Source organism: Muscardinus avellanarius (genome assembly GCF_963383645.1).
Source record: "Muscardinus avellanarius genome assembly, chromosome: 8".
Classification (NCBI taxonomy): Eukaryota; Metazoa; Chordata; class Mammalia; order Rodentia; family Gliridae; genus Muscardinus; species Muscardinus avellanarius.
The window spans coordinates 30,370,682-30,390,402 of NC_137794.1; the positions used below are offsets into that span (position 1 = coordinate 30,370,682).

Sequence of the window (19,721 nt, forward strand, 5' to 3'; positions counted from 1 at the left end):
AATGTGCACCTAGACTGCATTCGATTTTTGCAGCAGTTGGGCCACTTCGAACACTAACTGGGGGCATTTCTCCAGCCCCATATATTTCACATGTCCCTAAGCGCCATCTCCTTTTATCAGTTGGTCTTACAGTGAAAAAGTGGCTAAAAAGTCAGAAGAACTTTATTGTAACTACTTAGTTATACATATTGCTTGTATTTTTCTGTGCTGCCGCTGTATAAAGTATACAGAATTTGTATGGGAATAAGATCAATCTCTGTATGTAATTGCAACATCTACTCTGTAATATAGTTATGACTTCTACAAATTCAGGCAAAAATACAGGAAAATACTCACTTTGTATCTCTGTTTTTCCAGGTTTCTTCTCCCCTGGCTTTGACGGACCACCTGTTTGAACTGAGTCAAACTTAAAAGATTACAATAGGAAATGAACTCAAACAATGACATAAAAAGATAATCTATTAGTTTTCCACCATTGTCTTTCAAAGGTAAGATAATGGCTCACTGTCAGACTGCCAAATAAGCACTTCCTTAGAAATAAATCACTTTAATGATATCTTAGAGATATTTCAATAATTTTTTTTTTTTGCAGTACTGGGAATAGAACCCAAGGGCATTCTACCTCCAAGCTACCAACCCAGCCCTATTTTTTATTCTTTCTTTATTGATGTATTGTAGTCATACATCTTAATGGGGTATAAGATGACATACATGCACATATCACTCATTTAGCCCTTCCTCACTTCCCACCTCATTTAGTAATTGACTTTAATATGTTTGTGAATGTACATTATATACATATTCTTTATTTTTGAAACAGGGCCTCACTAAGTTGCAGAGGGTCTCACTAAGTAGCTGAGGCTGGCTGCAAACCTGGGATCTTCCTGTCTCAGCCTCCCAAGTACTGGGATTACAAGCGTGCACCACCACACCCAGTTCTTCAAGAAGATTTTAACATTATTGCCTGGAAAAGTGTATAACTAGAACATGTTTTAAATAATTTTCATTTGGAATATTATATTCAGAGATCAGGAATGAATTATTCATATCCACTAATAGTGAGGATTACAGAAAGAAGAGTTAGCAAATTAACTCTGTATAAATCTGAAAATGAAAAAATATGCAAAATTAAAATATAAAATTACTTAAATTTGTAAGCAAGCTTACTTGTTAGTTGGCCTATAACTGGTACACTTTCTTCTACTTCGTTGTATGAAGTTATGGTTACCACGTACTCTACTTCAGGTATAAGGTCTGATAATAAAGTCTCAGTGGTACTAGCTGCAAGGGTAAATTCTTTAGTGGGTCCATCTGGAAATACAGGAAAAATATGAATATATAAATGTGAAAAACTATTTAAGTATAATACAATATAATACATTCTAATTCCAAAATATACTAAAAATATGAACAAATCAATATATACATTTTTCAGGATATTCAAACTTTTTTTTTACTTTCAAAGTTAAGAAAGACAGAGAGACAGTGACAGAGAGAGAGAGACAGAGAGAAGAAAAATGAAATCAGCAGGCTCAAGATTAAGACCTTGTCGGGCATGGTGGCACACGCTTGTAATCCCCGCGTTTGGGAGACTGAGACAGGAGGATCACACAGGTTCGAAGCCAACCTCAACTACTTAGTGAGGCTCTCAGCAAGTACCACCAAAAATAAATAAGTAAAGATTAAGACCTTGAATTATAGAAATTCAGTAAGTACAATGGCATTGTCTTTGTTATAATCATATTCAATATGTTTTGAAGGCTCAAGATTCTCCTAGATTAAAGTTATATCAAAAGTAACTCATTGTTTTATAATTTATTTTTATATGGATCATATAGAAAATGGCATACATTCAGACTGTGCTTGGTGCCCTCTCCTACCCCCCCCCCCAATTCCCCTTCGCCCCTCCCAACAATGAGTGTCCAGGTCGACCATGCTACATTCATACTTTTACACATATTTGAATGTAGCTCCTCCATTAATCAACCTCAGCCTTCTTCATCTCCTACACTTCCATTTCAGCTTTGCTGAGGTTTCCCCTCCATTATCTGGAGTCCCTCTGGTATTCCTAATAGTCCCTAGTTTGGGCAAACTAGAGAAAACATATGTCCCTTCTCTTTCTGTGCTTGGCTGATCTTACTTAACATAATGTTGTTCAGGTCTTTCCATCTTCTTGCAAATGACATGATTTTGTTCTTTTTTATAGCTAAAAACTCATTGTTTTTGAAAAACAATGGTGATAACAATTTTTATAAGTGAAATGTAAAGCAGAAAATGATTTAATTTTAAACTACATTGGAGGAGAACAGAGAGAGAGAAAGAAAAACTGAAGAAGGGATAAAATTAAATTCAAGAAAAAACAAACCTCAGAGGTTAAAATTAAGCCTTTACTGGGAAACAACTTGTATGGAAATAAAATTATCCATACTCAAATGGGTGCACACCTTAGTGGTTAACCATATTCCTCTGAACTGATATAATTATCAGATGTTCAAGGTACAGTATACTGAGTGTTTAGTTATATGATGTCAGTGTACTTTCTTCTAGATTCTGTTCATTCTCAATTCAATTAGAAAACATGATAGTTTCTAGGCACTCAGTACCTGCTAATTATATTAAATTTTCATTAAAACATAATTAAGAAAAGTGGCACATGTAACAGGACTGTGAGAAATATTCTTGATTTACATATGGAATATGCAAAGTCAACCAAGATAGCAGGGGACAAAATCAAGATTTTGGGGATCCACCGTGTTTTGAATATTAGAAGCCAGTAACTTTCCAATATCTGAAAACTGGATGGACCCTATCTAAAGTGTTTTTCTGCTTTGGAATAAACAGTTAATTATAAATATATTTGGGGAAAAAAGATTTGAAAAGGAAAAAATAAATTATTGGTCCCTTTTTAAGTTCTTAGGTCATTAATTAAAAAAAATAAGAGGGTGGGAGAGGGCACCAAGCACAGTCTGAATGTATGCTATTTTCAATATGATCCATAAGTAAATAAATAAATAAATAAAAATAAATAAATATAAAAAAGAAGTTGAGTGTGGTACCACATGCCTGTAATACCAGTACTTGGGAGCCTGAGACAGGAGGATCACAGGTTGGAGGGCACCCTCCACAACTTAGCAAGGCCCTCCACAACTTAGTGAGACCCTGGTTTAAAATAAAAAATAGGAGGTGTAGCTCAGATGTAGATCACTTCTGGATTTAATCTCTAATATACACACACAAAAGAAAGGGTTTCCTGATACATTAATATTTAGACACTGGTATTTTTATTTTTATTTATTTATTTATTTTTGTGGTCCTGGAGGTGGAACCCAGAGGCTTTCTAACTCCGGGCTATACTCCCAGACCTATTTTATGTTTTATTTGGAAACAGGGTCTCACTAAGTTGCTGAGACCCTCATTAAGTAGCTGAGGCTGGCTTTGAACCTGTTCAATCCTCCTGTCTCAGCCTCCCAAGCGCAGGGGTTACAAGCATGCGCCACCACGCCCAGCTAAGACACTGGTATTTTTAAAGACCAAAACTTAAGTCAATATAGCTCTAGTGATAAGTTCTATTGACATCATTCATCTCTACTATAAGTTATATTGACGTCATCCATCTCTACTGTCAGCCAATGAAGGTTTCTTCCTACCACTTGACCACTGGAAATGGCTATTTTCCTGTTTCATTTTAGAACCAAAAGTTAATCAGCAACTGGTGTTCCACACTTGGGCAACATCATTAATGAGCTCTGATTGTTCCTGTTTGTTACCAGGCTCAGCCTGGTACCTACAGAATCTTCCTAGCTGAAGCAAATTCTGATCCTCTGTCACTGTCACACACAATCATCCCAGAGTAATGTTTCCTGAGTACTAAAATGAATAGGACACTGGGTAATGCATAACAACTTGCTTCATCACCTGGCACTTTATATACTAAAAAATAGTGTTTCAAGAAGAATGCCAAGAAATGAGAACTTTGTTTTATAAAATCAAAGATTACTAGTAATACTCTAACCATATTTTTAAAGTCCCCTTTAATAAAAGCAGCCTAGCACAGCAAACCATGATGATAAAACTCAACAGCAAAAAAATATGATGAGGGGTCCTGAAAAGGAATGTGTAAACTTGAGTTCACCAACCAAATCCCTGAGGCTTGCTAAATCTTTACTTCTTCTTGATGAAATGGGAGGATGAGAGAAGACTGGTGTATATCATCTTTGATGTCTCTCCTAAAAATTCATCTCAAAACTCACCTGTGGTAGGGTCCACTGTTATTTTGTAACCCTCAATCCGATCATCTGGTCTTTCCCATGACATATGAACTGTATTTTCATCTATAATTTTAAAATTCAAGTCTGAAGGTGGGTCAACTGCAAAAGAGAGAGTTGATATTAGTTACATTTTCAATGCCACAAAACTGTATCATTAATAACAGAGTTGTGTTGAGCAAAGCTTACTAAAGTTGTCTTTGCATAAATTTGTTTCCAACAAATATAAAAGATATCTTGTTGGATGAGAATAAAATTAAAAGCTGACAAGATGTGACAAAACATCAGAGAGTATACATATTACAGAAGACAGCACAAAACACTTTTGATTCTTGAGTTGCTAGGTCATTCAAGAATGGCCAGCAAAATCAAGCATAATAGAAACATATTTGGTTACAGGTACATACAAATACAATGAAATCACATGTAATAATCACATATGCAAACAATTCACATAACAAAGGAATTTCAATACATGCTGAGTGCATTTTGAACAAGCATGCCAAATCACAACCTGCTTACAACCATAGAAGTTAATTTAGAACATTCATGTAATATTTTTCCATAATATGGAAAGGAATCAATGATATTTTGGGTTCGTTCTCTGCATTGTTGCCTTGTTATTAAATCTCAATCTATGGCAGAGATTAAAATCTACATTTAAATATAAAGGAGAAATCATAGGAAACTTGGTGTTTCACAAGGAAATACACATCTAAGTGTATATTCCTGTTAACATAGACGAATATTAAAAATAATATAAGGGATGTTAATAATTTATAACTATATAAACAATGACATACAGATGTTTAGAAAGCTAATTTTCTGCCTGTTTACACCAGCTAGCTATGTGTTTTTTAGGTGTAAACCAAAGCTGTTATTCCCTTTGTAGCAGGTATACTCCATACTAGAAATAGCATTTTAACTTAAAATGCCAGTATGGCCTTTACAAAACAATGGTTAATTATGAAAAGACAACACCGATGTATATTTATGGACATTTATTTACAGAACTTAAAGAAAACAGTGAGGAAGGATCAGCAATCTGAAGACATGACTGTGCATAAAAACTTGAAGAAGTCAATGACAGGAATAACTGAAAAGTACAGAAAGGAATAGTTTACATACAAAACTATACAGCATCATGCATGTGTCAATGAAATGTTGACTTGCTTTTAGTTTCCCACAATAAACAAAGGCCTCCATGTACAATGGTCATTACACAAAGACATTATCAAAATATTTTATAATGATATTCTCTCTACAATGTTCATGCCTCAACATGCAGCATTGTACTGACTCACTGTCAGTGCATGGTTGATGCATTAAAATTATTATACTCAAAGCAGATCAATGAAATAAGGTGATTTCAGCCATACTCTTCTTAAATGTTTTTATCTGAAAGTATTCCTTGTGAGTTAGAATTTTTGCATCTGTTTTAAGAGATTACACTCTCCTTTGGGATTTTATAAAGGTCAATTGAAATACAGTAGTAGCTCTGAAACAGGAGTCATAGAATTTTTACTGGGGTTAGATATTTATAATATTAATAGCATGTTTTAATGAAAAAATTAAGAAAACATTTGCTTCAATGAACTACTGCTTCCAAATGTAGAAGATGGCTTTATATTTTTTGACACACTAATACAGAAATAAATGTTATTTTCTTACTATCCATACACAGGCAGTGAGATTAGAAAAATCATCTACATGCATTGTTTATTTAACTTCTTCTGTCTGTAATTATATTGCAAGGCTTAGCTGAAGTCATCATTTAGTGTAACAAGCATGCAACAGACTGTTAAAAAGACAATAGGTATTAAGAATATCATTATAAAATATCATCCCAATAGCAATGGCTCAGGACAAATTTAATGCAAAGGCAGACACAACTGGCCTGAGCATGCTTTTAAAAAAAAATTCAGTACATGGAAAAACAGTACCACCAACCTTGGAAGGAAATTGACATGAAGCAGCGGACATTAGGCTAAAACTGCTGAAGGTCAGCAGCGGCCCACCTTGTTGATATCCAAATGACCAGGATTCCAGATAAACTGAAAAATTGACTGTGGGGAAAAGTCTTTAACATTTCAGAGGATTTTAAAATGTTTGTAGAAACTTAGATGTGGTACTTGGTAAACAAAATTAGGAAAAAATTATCAACAAGCATGTGTAAAACAAAGCTCTTTCCGCTTTTCTTCTTGCTGATTTTAACATGTACAACATTTCAGGATGCCATTTTATTTATACATTTTTGTTTGTTTCATGAAAAATAATAATAGGCATGAGTGTGATACCCATGCCAACTTAAATGAATAAAAATATATAGTTTTTATTAATTTTGAATTATTTTTATTAATTTTACATAAAAATAATTCACAACCATTATTGCATTGCCACAGAGTCTATGTGGTCCCTAGAACAATTATGATGCCAGAATATGTCAAATATAAAGTAGCTACATATGACTTATAATTGCAGAAAGCCATCCTTGTATCAAATGAAAATCTGAATTAAGAGAAATAGAACTAAAGTATAACTAAACACAACCATAATCATAAAACCTGAACACTGATAGTGAGGAGACTTTTTGCATTTAATAAGGTACTTTTTTACTTTTGAATCTAGATTATAATCTAGGAGACTAAAACTTTTAGCTATCTGTAAGTCTAAAAGTTTAGTTTCATATTATGAATAATGTTATTTGTTATTAAAGCACTATGCTATGAAAGTCTTCTTTTGCTAAGGTTTTATTGGTAGAATTGCATTTTAGGCATAGAATTGCATACTACTTAACATTTGTTGAGCATCTTCTATATAATAAGCAGAGAGCTAATCACTTTATATATCCTCTAACCTCTTCATCCCTGTTATACAGATGAAATTCAAGAAGTCAACACAGATAAAGGCAGAAATACTTTTATTCCATGGTCTGACTCTACAGCACAGTTGTCTACTTTACTAGATTAAGTATAAAAATAAATATTTTAATCAAAAACTAACTTCAGAACCAATATTTATATGCTGTTGCTTATTAATATATACATCTGTATTGTCCTATTTAATAAAAAAATTATTAGAACAAATGATGTTTGCACACCATAAACAATATCATCTCCATTCAGATGTAAGTAATCATTCAAAAGGTATATTAACTGTACACCCTCAAATAAGCAATTTTTAAATTAAGGTATCTGAATGTACAATTAAAAAACTAATTTTTTTCTATTGGGGTACCCATCTTGAGCCTATTCTCCAAGAATTTCCAACCATAGCAGAAATGAATGGGTGAAGAGATGGATGGAAAGATGGGTAAGCGAGAAGTGAACACTCTAATAAGTTTTGGTAAGATTATCTGATATGTTACAGATAAAGCAAAGCTTAGAACATACACTTAGTTCATCAAAATGTCATCTTGATGAACTAAGGAGACCTTTAGTCTGGTATATGGGAAAGAATATTACCTTACTGGTAAAACCTTTTAGAAATGTGTAAAATATGAGTTTACTATATTTTATAGTCATCCATTTAGGTGTGCCATACAAATTACTATATATATTTAATGATACTCATCATCCTATCAAAACTCATTTCATCTTTGTTTATAAAATAACAAAAATAACTAATTGAAAAAATAATATTTTAGACAGCCAACAGATAGTACAGATACAAAATGTGTTCTCTCATCAAACTAAATTTACTAGTGTTGAAAACAACAACAACAAAAGTGCGGCCAAACCAACAGGAAACTAGTCCTAGAAGTTCTGAGTCTTGTCTATGCTTTGTCCGTAACTGAATTAGTTATTAAACCTCTCTAGGCTTCATTTTCTCACTTGAAAAATAAGAGAATTGGAATAAGTGACTTTAAGTTCTCCTCTAGTTTTAAATTTCTATTATAATATATGTTAACACAAAAGTATGGGAATATGTAGTGATTGGCTTATTAGCCAGGATGCAAGATAATTAAAACTTATGGTCTCAATGCTAACAAATGGATCCCATCTCTCATTATATATTATAAATCACAGATAAGACTTATAAAACTTAAAATTCTGTGCTTCATAAAATTTGTCCCCATCTCAAATTCGATATTAATTAAATATCTGAGCTGAGGATGTAGCTCAGTGGTTGAGCACTTGCCTGGCATGTGTGAGGCCCTGACTTCTATCTTCAGTACCAGAAAAAAAAAAATATCCACTTCTCAAGGGATATTGGCCATTAACCTTTAAATGTAATGTGTTAAAGTATAAACTTTCTGGAAAATGACTGACATACTATATGATATATGAACCCAAAATACTTTACATTCTAGGCCATAGAGTGTGCTACCAAGTCATAGTTTAGTTGGTAAAATCTATTCTGTGGAGAAAAATTATAAATACTGAAGGCAAAAATTTCACCCTTATTTCTATAGGACAAGATACAATGGTATGAAAAATATAACTTCTCATATAAGTAGACAGAAGAAAAACACCAAGACAAATATAGTACCTCTACTAAAAAAGAAGCACAAAACCTGGTGTGGTGGCGCACACTTGTAATCCCAGCATTCAGGCGGCTGAGACTGGGGGATCACGGTTCGCGAACAGCCTCAGCTACTTAGTGAGGCCCTCTGCAACTTAGTGAGACCCTGTTTCAAAATAAATAATAAAAAATAGGGCAGGGGCTGTAGCTCGGAGGTCGAATGCCCCTGGGTTCCATCCCAGACCCGCAAAAAAAAAAAAAAAAAAAAAAAAAAAGCACAAGAAGTAAATGCCAAAACCCAAAAGCTTTTAATTAATATCAAAAAAGTATTGGGTCTTCAAGATATTAAAAATTAAGTAAATAGGAAAAGGTGAGAAAACAGCACAAATATGAGAGTGCAAGTATGAGTCACAGCTACTTCAGGACTCCACAATGGAATAGTATCAAACAGGGGTGCAAGATAAAATTTTGAAATGTCCCAACAGAACTATTTCAGAAAATTTCTGTTTCTGGCCCATTGTCCCCAGCAAGGCTTTGGCCACAGATTTTGTTAGACCTTCACAAGCTCCTAGGGACACTTATTTGGTAGTTAACACCAGAGCTGTGCTGTCCAACACAGGAGAAAACGGCCACATGGGGCTATCGAGTACTTGAAATGTGGCCAGTCCAAAATAAAATGTGCCACAAGTATAAAATACACACCCAATATCAAAAATTTAGTTAAAAATGCAAAGTAGCTTATGAGTTGATTTTGTATTGATTACATGTTGAAACAATATTTGCTTAAATAAAATATGTTGTAAAATTTATTCCTCATGCTCTTTTTTCTCCTTAAAATGACTACCAGAAATGTTTAAGTCACATATGTTGCTTTCATTTGTGATTCACATTGTATTTCTATTTGACAGTGCCAAACTGGAAAATAAAGCCAAAGAAAATGAATTTTATTGAAATGTACTGATTTAAGAGGATGAGAGATGAGAAAAGACACAGCTTAAGAAAGCAAAAGAAAGAACTATACCATATGAAAACTAATACTAATTAAAAAGATTAAACATGAGAAGTATGGAAATCATCAGAAACGTAGATAGTAAAATGTTCTTTTTCACTGCACTTTGCAAACTAGTCATTATCCAATTCAGAACTGATTTTTTCCATTTACATCATTTCCAACCTAATTTTTTTTCCTAAGAATTCTCAAATCTTTTCTTTTCAAATGCCTACTTTCTTAATGAGCAATAAGTGGGCCACTTCAGTGAATTATCTAAAAATATCTTTAGCAGTGCTTCCAGAAGTTCCTCAAATAAAATTCTTTCCTAACAACCACATAGGAAACAGCACTAAAGGCAACCTCAACTGAATATTACTTAAGAGGCCACTTTAAAAGCCTCTACATTCACAAAATACTAATCAAGTAAGGCAAGCCAGCAAGTTTCTGCTAATTTCCTAAACACGTCATACATTTTGGAAACTGCTTTTCCTAATCTTCATCATGTTTTTTTTTTTTTTTTCTTGTACCTGCAGTTCTGAGGTAAAAAGTTTTTGAAACCAGCCTTATGTTCCCTTCAACTTCTTAAAACACACACACACACAAGTCACCTAAAACTTGATAACTGTCACATGCAATATTTGTCCCTCAACCTCCTCAGGGACATTTTTTTATTGGAAAAAAATATTTAGATGTCTTTTATGATATGACCCCCATTTATCTTGCGGAATAAGAGGGCTGGTTAGTCAGGCCTTGAAATTGAGGCATCAGGTGAACACAAGAAGAATACACTTAGGTTGAAAACCTCGCCCGCCCCTGGTTTGGCGGAGGGCGGGGCTCCGGGGCGGGGCGGAGTCGGGCCGCGGGGGCCTCGCGGGGTGCGCGGGGCCGGGCGCCCTTCCCGGCCCGCACCCCAAAGCCCGCGCTGGGGTCGTCCAGGGCCGCGCGCCTCGGCGCCCTTCGCGCCAAACAGGCCGGTGGGCGCGCGGGCGTGGGCGCCCCGGCCGGCGCGGCGGCACCTGCTCCCGGGCGCCGGCCGCCGCGGCCCGCCCCGCCCTCGAGGCCCCACCGAGCGCCGAGGCGCGGCGGGCGCTGTGGAGTCTTTTATTTCTCGTAGTCACCGAGGTCGCGCCCGACCCCAGCGTTACCAGCCCGGCGAGCGAGCCGAGCCCGCGCTCCGAGGTCCGGGCTCCCAGGCGTCGGCGGCGGGCGGGTCCTCTGCGCGGGCGGGCGTCGGCCGAGGCGGGTGTGGACAACACACCGCAGAGACCAGGCAAGGAGGCCACACAGCGTGCAGGAGGAGTGAGCAGACCACAGAGAGCTGGCAGTGACAGACCTCAGGAGAAGGGCGCGCGGCTGCGGAGCCGGAAGCCGCAGGAGGACGCACGGAGGGAAAGCAGAGCGAGCAACAGAGGCAGGGAAGGCGCGTATGCTCCTCTCTGGAAGCCTGCGGTGGCACTGGCCAAGGGAAGCGAGAGCCTTTTACCTTCTGCCTCGATGGAAGACAGGAGCAGGGCCGCGCCCAGGGCGGCGAGCGCTGGCGGAAGCCTGGTCCTCATGCTCGGCCTCGGAGTTCACAGCCGCATCCAGGGATCTAGGGGAGCAAGCACGCAGCGACCCATCAGAACCGGGTCGGCAGCCTGGAACCAGGCTGGAGCTGGAGCCTGGACCAGGGCCTGAATCCGACCAGATCTGCCTTAAAAACCACAAGGCCCAACCCAATACATAATGGACCTATTGTGAAGCCCCAAAGTGAAGTTCATCTACATGAGCTTAATCGTGGCACCAAGAGGGAATTCAGGCTTATAGAAGGTCCTGTTTTCCTGGAGGCTGGTCCTTCAGGAGCATCCTCGCCTTGCCAGCCCCCACATGACTTCATCCTGCCTGGGTGATGGCTAATTCAGGGGTCATTTTATCCCTGACTCAACTAAATGTCTCTTCCAGCTGGGGATTTTATTTGGCCTCTTTTTCCTAGCTGCTGAACTCTTTAGGTAACCGCACTTTAGTGGTCTCAGGGTAATTTGGAAAAGTATAATAAACCTCTTTTGCTCTCTTTTTTCTTCATTTTGTTCTGCCCACGAATACACAGGTCTTCAAGGTCTGAAATGGATTATACAGAAATATGTAAGACCCAGCTGAAACCTGACACTCCTGCTGTTGTCTCTACATCCAATAAAGCCTTTACCTAAATGAAGACAAAACAACTTTAAGATACATAATTTTAAAAAGACAAGGCAATAAAAGAGGCCAAGTACTCTTGTCTGTTTGACCACAATATTTTAGTTAAAAAAATAGTAAAAATTAGTCTTTGCATTCAACTGTTGATTTATCCTGGAGGACTGTCATTATATATGCTCCAGAGGGAGTTGTATTCTCTTCTGATCATTCCTGATTCTGTAACTAGATTATTAATTCCTTAAAGACAAAGAGACATATTCATCTTTCGTGGTTTCTCAACACACAGTAGGGAAACATGTCAGCAGAATGGAATCTCCTTGAATACTCTAAGGGCCAATCTAGAGACAAAAGCTACTAGCAATGAGCTGATCTGGGAGGCTGCCAGTGGCAGAACATAAAAAGAGAGTTGACTCTGAAGTACACAAATTATTATAAGGCAACAGGCTGAGCCTCATGAAAAACGGAGGGAGGAAAACTCACTGGTGCTTGGGAATTTAAAAATGAGCCAAAGGTCGAGGCCTCCTGGAGAAACCAACTGACAATCTCCAACCCCGTCTTTCCAAATTATTGGCACAATACAGTAGGGCAGCTTTGCCCAGCCTGGGTGTAAATTGCATTTTAAATGTCTGATGAACAGGCGTGCCAAATTGCCTGAAGCTCCTTTTTATGAAGCCAAGATTAAAATTTGGCGCTGTTCTTGGGATTCAAGGGCTCTACAATTTCTTTCTTCCTAATTAACAACTGTTTGACATTTCTAACCCTCTTTTTACATTGGTGAGAAGCAAGAGATGGGGCAGGCCCATTGTTCCATCATCTGGCCTTAACTTTGCTATAACTCAGCTGGCAATCGTTCTCGCGAAAAGTTAAAGGATGACAATTGACCCACAAACTGCTATGTGCAAACTTCAAAAAAAAATCTGAATTCAACAAAAACCTGAGGCACAGAAGCGCTTTTGTCTGGGTCTAGGGCGCCACCTATCGGCTGCCTGACTCAGCTTGAGGAATGAATAGCCTCACATTGGGGTATCTGAACCACAGGCTTCGCCAGCCAGGCGTTCGGTCCATATATGTTTTTAAAAAGGAAAAATTTTCTCCCCTTCTTAGCCAAAACATTTGTCTGAATGCTTAGCAACACTTCATTGAACATTTTCAGACATAAATATCTGAGAACGGCGGCCTCAACGTGGCAGTGAGGATTCCCTCCCTTCTCCCTCATGAATGAAAATGAGTCATGGAGGGGGGGGGTGCTAGGGGAACTGATCCCCTTCGGCCAACTCCCCCTCCCCCACGTCCTGCTTGAAGAGGCCAATTTCTTACCTCTCGAGCCCAGTTTAAAAAAAAATCACACTCACATGGAGGGCCCTTCCAGATCCCTCGCTCGCTGCTACCTCCTACGTTCTCTCTTAGGCGCTACGACCTTGACCTTAGGCAAGGCTGGCCTTGGAACTTTGCCTTTTCTTGCCCCATCCTCCCCAGCACTCCTTGGAGGCTGCACAGCCGGGGTTGGGGGTAGAATTCCGGGGATCCCCGCACTAGTCGCCAGAGGGTCGCTGAGGATGCCAGATTTGAGTCGTGCGGTCTCTCAGGTTCTAGGTCCCCCTCAGTAAAGGACCCAGGCGCCCCCGTCCTCTAACCCCGACATGGTCCGAGGTTCCAGGTGGAAATCGCCTCCACGCACCCTGACGGGGGCGGAGGGGGGCCTGCTCCAGAGGCAGAGACAAGTACCCTGAAGCCGGCCTAACCCACATCTCGGATGCTTTGAAAAGCAGCGAGGGAGAAGCCGGAACACTCCACCAGGAATCTGTCTCCAGATGCCACACACACCCGCGCAGCCTGTTCGAGCCCCAAAGCACTTAGCTAGCCCTCCAAAGAATTCCGCACCGTGCGTCACCGAAATACCGCCCGCGAGCCCCCGCTGCGCGCCGGCACCCCTGGCCAGCCGCGGCCGCGGGATGCCCAGGGACCGACGGCCACAGCAGACGGCCACCGTGGGGTGCACACCTCACCGAAATCGACAGCACTGTAGATGAAAGCCCGCTACACGCGGAGACCTCCAACCTGATGCTCTGGCGCCAACGGCCGCCCGGTACCAACTTTGAGCCGCACATTCTCCTAAACCCCCAAATAACCGCAAACCCCCTGCAGGACCGCTGCCAGTCTCCAGCGCATCTCCGTTCTCACGGGTCTAAAGGATCCGGGCCCAGCATCTTCCCGGCTCCCTCTCGGCTAGGTGCAGGCTAGAGCCATCTCCCCAGTTATCTTTGGGAAGGATGAGGTAGAGGAAGGCGCGTAGAAACCCACCGACCTGAGGGGTGGTGGTCGAGGGGGTCGGCAAGGCGGGCTGGGCCCCGCGCCCCGCGGCTGGCGCTGCGTCCGGGAGCACCTGGCGGGCGCGGGAGTGTGGACGGCGGCCCGGGCGGGACGAGGAGGAGCAGGAGGAGGAGCAGGATCCCGGGAGGAGCGGCGGCGCGGCTCGCGAGGGGAGGCCGGCGGGACTGCAGCTGCGGGCGCGTCTGGGGCCGCTCGCCTGCGCCGAGTGGGGAGACTCCGCGCCGCGGGCTACTTAATAGAGGGCTGTTCCCACTCTCAGCTTACTCGGTTACGAAACGCCTGAGAAGGTGGAAGGCTGCCACGGGGTGATGTATGCTCCTCCGGCGGTGAAGGAGGTCTACTTTTGGGAACGTGTGCATACTTCGAGCATTCCTTCGGCGTGAGGTGGCGCTCGCTGTAGTAGCAGCGCCCCGCCGGGGCGGAGGCGGAGTGAGCCGAGCGCGGCCGCGCGCCCTCCCGTGGGGCGGGCAGCGGAGCGCGGGGATCCCTGTCCGTGCGCTTTCCTTTAGTGCATTTACTTTTCTAAATTAAGAACGACGGGGAAGGGGAAATGCACTTTCACTTGTGGGACTGCCGCGAGGGTAACCCATTCACCTCCGCAACCTCCCAACCCCTCCCCCGCCACCCCACCTCCACCTTCCTCCCCCTCCGTCCTGGGTGCACTTAAAACCGATTTACAGGGTTTCCATTAACTAACTGTCTGCGCACGCGGCGGGCCTTCTGTCTTTTTCGAACTTGAAGCCGCGATTGGAAACCCCGGCAGCCGCCCGCGCGGGGGCTCAGATGGGATGGCTTTCCCAGTCCCTCCTCGCTCCCCCGGTGCTAAGGGGTGGAACTAGGAGCCTTAATTTCAGCCAAGAGCGGGAAGAGGAAAGCTATGAAACCTAGGGGGTCTTCAGAACGGGTAGCCACTCAGAAACAAGTTCCATCCGCGGTAGAAGTGTCTCATCCAATTGGGAATAAAATCCAGCCCTGGGCGAAGGCAGCGGGATCAAAAGGACAAAGAGGGGTAGATTGAGGGCCCAAAGACACCCCCACACACACACACACACACACACGATGAGAGAGAGCCCGACCATTCCTCCAACTCCATTACCTCTTGTTCAGCTTCTCTACCCCGACCCCACCCCTCCCTTGGTCCTGAGCGGGGAGTCTGACACTGGAGGTTGCCAATTTGTACAAGAGGCACAGGAGAAAGCGTCCTGCGGTCACACCAAGGTATCAGAAAAGCCCTACACGAGAGGTCGTGATTACTAAAGCCCCTGCGCTTCGCACAGGCCCTGCGCCTTTTGGCCCCTACAAGCCCTGGGGTCACCCCTCCTGGACTGAACTACTGGGTATGTGGGCGGGGAGCGATTAAAGAGCAGTGCCCCTGGAACTGACTGCCCGCGAGAGTAGAAGCAGAGGTCAAATCTCCAAAGGAAGCCTCTCTTTTGGCTTGATCTGACGCCTGCAAATCCGACCTTCCCTCCAGGAGGCCTGATAGACCCGGAACTGGCTTTAGAATGTCAACTAGGCGCAGAGCGCCCTTCCCCGCCCTGCCCACAGCATCCAGCCCCACGCGTGGGCTGCCCCCGCGCGAGCCAGCGGAAGCAAGAGAAAAGGCTGCAGGGGGAAATCGAGAAAAATGGGAATCGCCACCTCTGCACATTCTCTGAGCACACACGGCCCACTCGCAGTCCAGCTGGGCAGCTTGCACAAAGAGCCCACACAGAACACAGGCCTTCCCCCCTCAAATCCTCACAATCCTGGGGTCAGACAACCCTCCAGCGCCTGAGAGTGAAAAACCCAGTGTGCAACGCGCAGCTGGATCCCACCGCCCAGGGAGTCTTGCAGCCACAGCGCCTCAGTACAGGCGAGCTCAAGAGCTCGGCGCCCGGGGCTGCCCTCAACGCGCACCCCCACGATGCACGCTCGGTGGGGCAGTCCAGCCCCAGGAGGTTCAGAGAGGCGCGTGGGCAGGTGGCAGCTACTGGGATCGAGCCCGGAAAGAGAGCTGGCCCCAGGGCGGTGTTTCAGTGCCCAGCACCGCTCCTGGGGCACGCGCCCTAGCCGGCCTTGTGTCCCTACCGCCCAGAGAGACGCCCTGACAAGGACGCTGCTGTCCCCTTAGAGAAAAGGGAAAGTGCCTTGCATGCCAGGCCAAGCTGTCTGGAGTTTGCATTTTGCCCAGATGTTTTCTCTGTGTGGGTTTTTTTTGTGTGTGTGTGATGGCGGTGCAGCTGACTTGCAGAGCATTTTAAACTCTGAGTTTAAAGAGTTCTTTCCTGTTGGTCTTCTGGGAGACAAGCTCCCAGTGGCCAGGGTAGTCTTAAGCTTCAGCTCCCTAAGGCCGCACTCTCTGTGGAAGAGGATTCTGCTGCGTGCTGGGGGTGGGGGGGCACGGGGCACGAGGGCTTCTACTGTTTTAGTCATTCTCGCTCACAAACTTAGATATAATGCATTTGAAAACAATTCCTGCAAAGAAGTGTAGATAGCACAAACAAAAGCTGCAAAAGCCCTTTCTCAGAAGAAAAAAAAAATAACTTGTTCAAATCTTCTTGGGTAGGATAAGAAGAGGAGGAGGAAGAAAAGGGGGACACCCAGAAATTCAAGCACCCTATTCCCAGGGGACAGGAGTGCAATTCAAAAGCATCCAAAGCGGCGCCTGGGCCCTGGAGACAGGACGTCTGCGTTGTTTGGTCTCCTGGGGCCTTCGTGCTAGACTCTCAGTGTGATAAGCAGGCAAGGAAAAAAGTATAAACAACCTCTCATCCATCCTCAAACTATCAGTGGAGAGAACGATTCTTAATACCCCTTGGCTTCTGCTAAGGCTTGCAGTAATGATGGTATTAATTGTCTGAGGCATAGCTGGTAGATTTATTCAGTTTGTTGCTTCCTGCAGGTTTTATTCCTCAGACAACTCCCCAGGGGTTGCCTCTCCTCGCCCGCTACTCCTCGCACCTCTTCTCCCTCTGAGTCCTGGGTTCCCGGTGGGTCCACCCCCTCGGATTTCTTGTCCCACAGCGCGATCTAGCGGTCATCGAGAATCCTGGCATCGGAGGTCAAAGTTACAAAAGGCAGAACGGATAAGTTAACAGTTTTTTTTACAAGCCTTGGGGTAGTTTTTCATCTATTTGATTTTCAGGACCTAGAGGCAACAGGCTGCTAGAATGAGGAAGAAGAAAAGCATAAACTTTCTTTTTTTCTTTTTTCTTTTTTGGCGCTGAATGGGGATTAAGCCCAGGGGTGTTCTATTTCTGTCCTATACTCAGCCCTATTTTATTTTTTTATTTTGCAACAGGTCTGACTAAATTGCAGAAGACCTCACCAAGTTGCTGCGGTGGACCAAGAATCTGCAATCTTCCTGTCTCAGCCTCACACATACTTTCATTTCGCCCATTAGCTCAGCAACTATAAAAATTCTTACCTCAAAGTGGTAGGTTCTGGTCAGTTTACTTGGAAGTGGTGGACTGGACAAGGGAAAAGACCTGGTTTCCAGAAGACATTAAGATTGCAGCGCTGCCATTAACTTCTAAAAGGGCAAAATGTTTTGGGAGTTAATTTAGGTAGCATTCCTGCCAACAAGTGAGACAGACTCTAGGTGTTTCCATTACCTTGGGAAGGGGAAACGGAGGGGGAGGGGAAGAAAGAAGATACATGGGTTAAAGAACCCTTGCGCCAGCCATTCCCTAGTTCTGTGTGAAGGCTGTCTCCAGAGATCTCCAGAGAAGCTAGCCAGGTGTGGTGGCCCACTCCTGTAATCCCAGTACTTGGAAGGCTGGGACTGGAATAGTACAGGTCTGAGGTCTCTCTAAGTTGTAACTAAGTGAGGCCTTGTTTCAAAATGCAAAAGGGTTAGGGATTTAGGTCTGAGGTTGAATGCCCCAGGTTCAATTCCCAGCACTCCCATTCTCCCCAAAAAGTGAGAAGCAGTCAACAAGCGCTCCTTCTGCAAAGCACTCCTTCTAAGCAAAGCTTAGGAATCCCAAGGACAAAGTCACTCTCAAAAGAAGGAACAGGCACCTCACTGCACAGCTCTGCCTTGTTTTTTTTTTCTTCTTCTTCTTTTTTCTTTTTTTTTAATGGTCCTGGGGAGTGTGTGTGTGTGTGTGTGTGTGTGTGTGTGTGTGTGTGTGTGTGTGTATTAAAACAAGGGGGAATTCTTCCTCTGAAAAACACCCCCAACCCTATTTTTTTTTTTTTTTTGAGACAGAGTCTCACTAGGTTGCTGAGGCTGTCCTTGAAGCTTCAATCCTCCTGTCTCAACCTCCAAAGTACAGGGATAACAGGCATACACCATGATGCCTGGCTCTGGTACTGGAGATTGAACCCAGAGATGCTATACTACTGAATCATACAAACCCAGCCTTTTTTTATTTTTTATTTTGAGACAAGATTTTGCTAAGTTGCCAAGGCTGGCTTGGAACTTTCAATCCTCCTGCCTTAGCCTCACAAGTACTGAGATTACAGGTCAGCACCCCAATGGTAGACTTCCTTTGATTTCTTGATAGATTCTGCCTTTCTGAAGGACTTTTAAATATGGAGCTTACTACTTTCTAACTTGTACTGATGCACAACAGCTCTCCCACCACTAATTCATTTAGATCCCTAGTGGATTCCAAGAGACATGAAGAACTGCTCACCCCACTGATAGGCTGAAGATGCCTATATTTACGGGCCTTGGCCTCCTTACTATTCTAGGGGTCCAGCATAAGGTCCCAAGAGACCAAACAATGCAGGCTTCAGTCTTCCAGGTGTCATTTTGGATGTCTGAATTAGAGTGAGTGTGTTTGGATTAATTTATGGATGTAAGTCTGAGTATTCCCTGCCCTCCCCAAAGTGTGAGCAACTTTAAAGCAAAAACTCAAAGATGTGTCATCTTACTCTACAGGGTGGCCAGCTAAAACCTCATGTGGCCTCAAAAATCTGTGGTTGCAGAGAAAATGATGAATGTTTAACCAGACGTGATGGTGCATGCTTGTAATCCCAATATTTGGAAGGCTGAAACAGAGGATCACAGGTTTTAGGCCAGCTGTGGCAATTTAGTGAAACCTTGTTTCAAAATAAAAAGGGCTGAGGGTACATCCTAAAGTTAGAATACCCCTGGATTGAATCCCCAATATAGAAAGAAGGAAAGAAAGAAAGAAAGAAAGAAAGAAAGAAAGAAAGAAAGAAAGAAAGAAAGAAAGGAAGGAAGGAAGGAAGGAAGGAAGAAAGACACGCATTATAGTTTTCTATAAGGTTCAAAAATACTATGTCCATATACAGTATATTCTCAGGATGAACCACTTAGATTTGTCAAAAGTCAAGTCCTGCTGGGAGCTGATTTTCCTCTTAGCTCTGACCTTCTTGAGCAAAATGTAAAAGGCAAAAATAAATTTGTTTAAGAGTTAGGAACACAACCCTCTGCCATTTCTTCTTCTGTTTCCATAATGCTCCATACTGTTTTAGCCAGCGTTATTTTCACAGAACTAGCCAAGTATTATGTGGTACAGAATTTCTACTCAGAATAC

General features: G+C 42.6%; 1 protein-coding gene across 1 annotated transcript in view; it reads right to left on the reverse strand.

Annotated features, from left to right (window-relative positions):
• COL12A1 (collagen type XII alpha 1 chain) overlaps positions 1–11,276 on the reverse strand; it is a gene marked incomplete at both ends in the record, with an annotated part of 115,798 nt that extends 104,522 nt beyond the window's left edge. The window contains 4 exons of the mRNA XM_080700078.1: positions 337–396; positions 1,168–1,311; positions 4,251–4,367; positions 11,204–11,276. Coding sequence (XP_080556204.1) covers positions 337–396; positions 1,168–1,311; positions 4,251–4,367; positions 11,204–11,276 — 394 coding nt within the window. The remainder of the gene's footprint in view (positions 1–336; positions 397–1,167; positions 1,312–4,250; positions 4,368–11,203) is intronic.
• Positions 11,277–19,721: the final 8,445 nt, after the last annotated feature.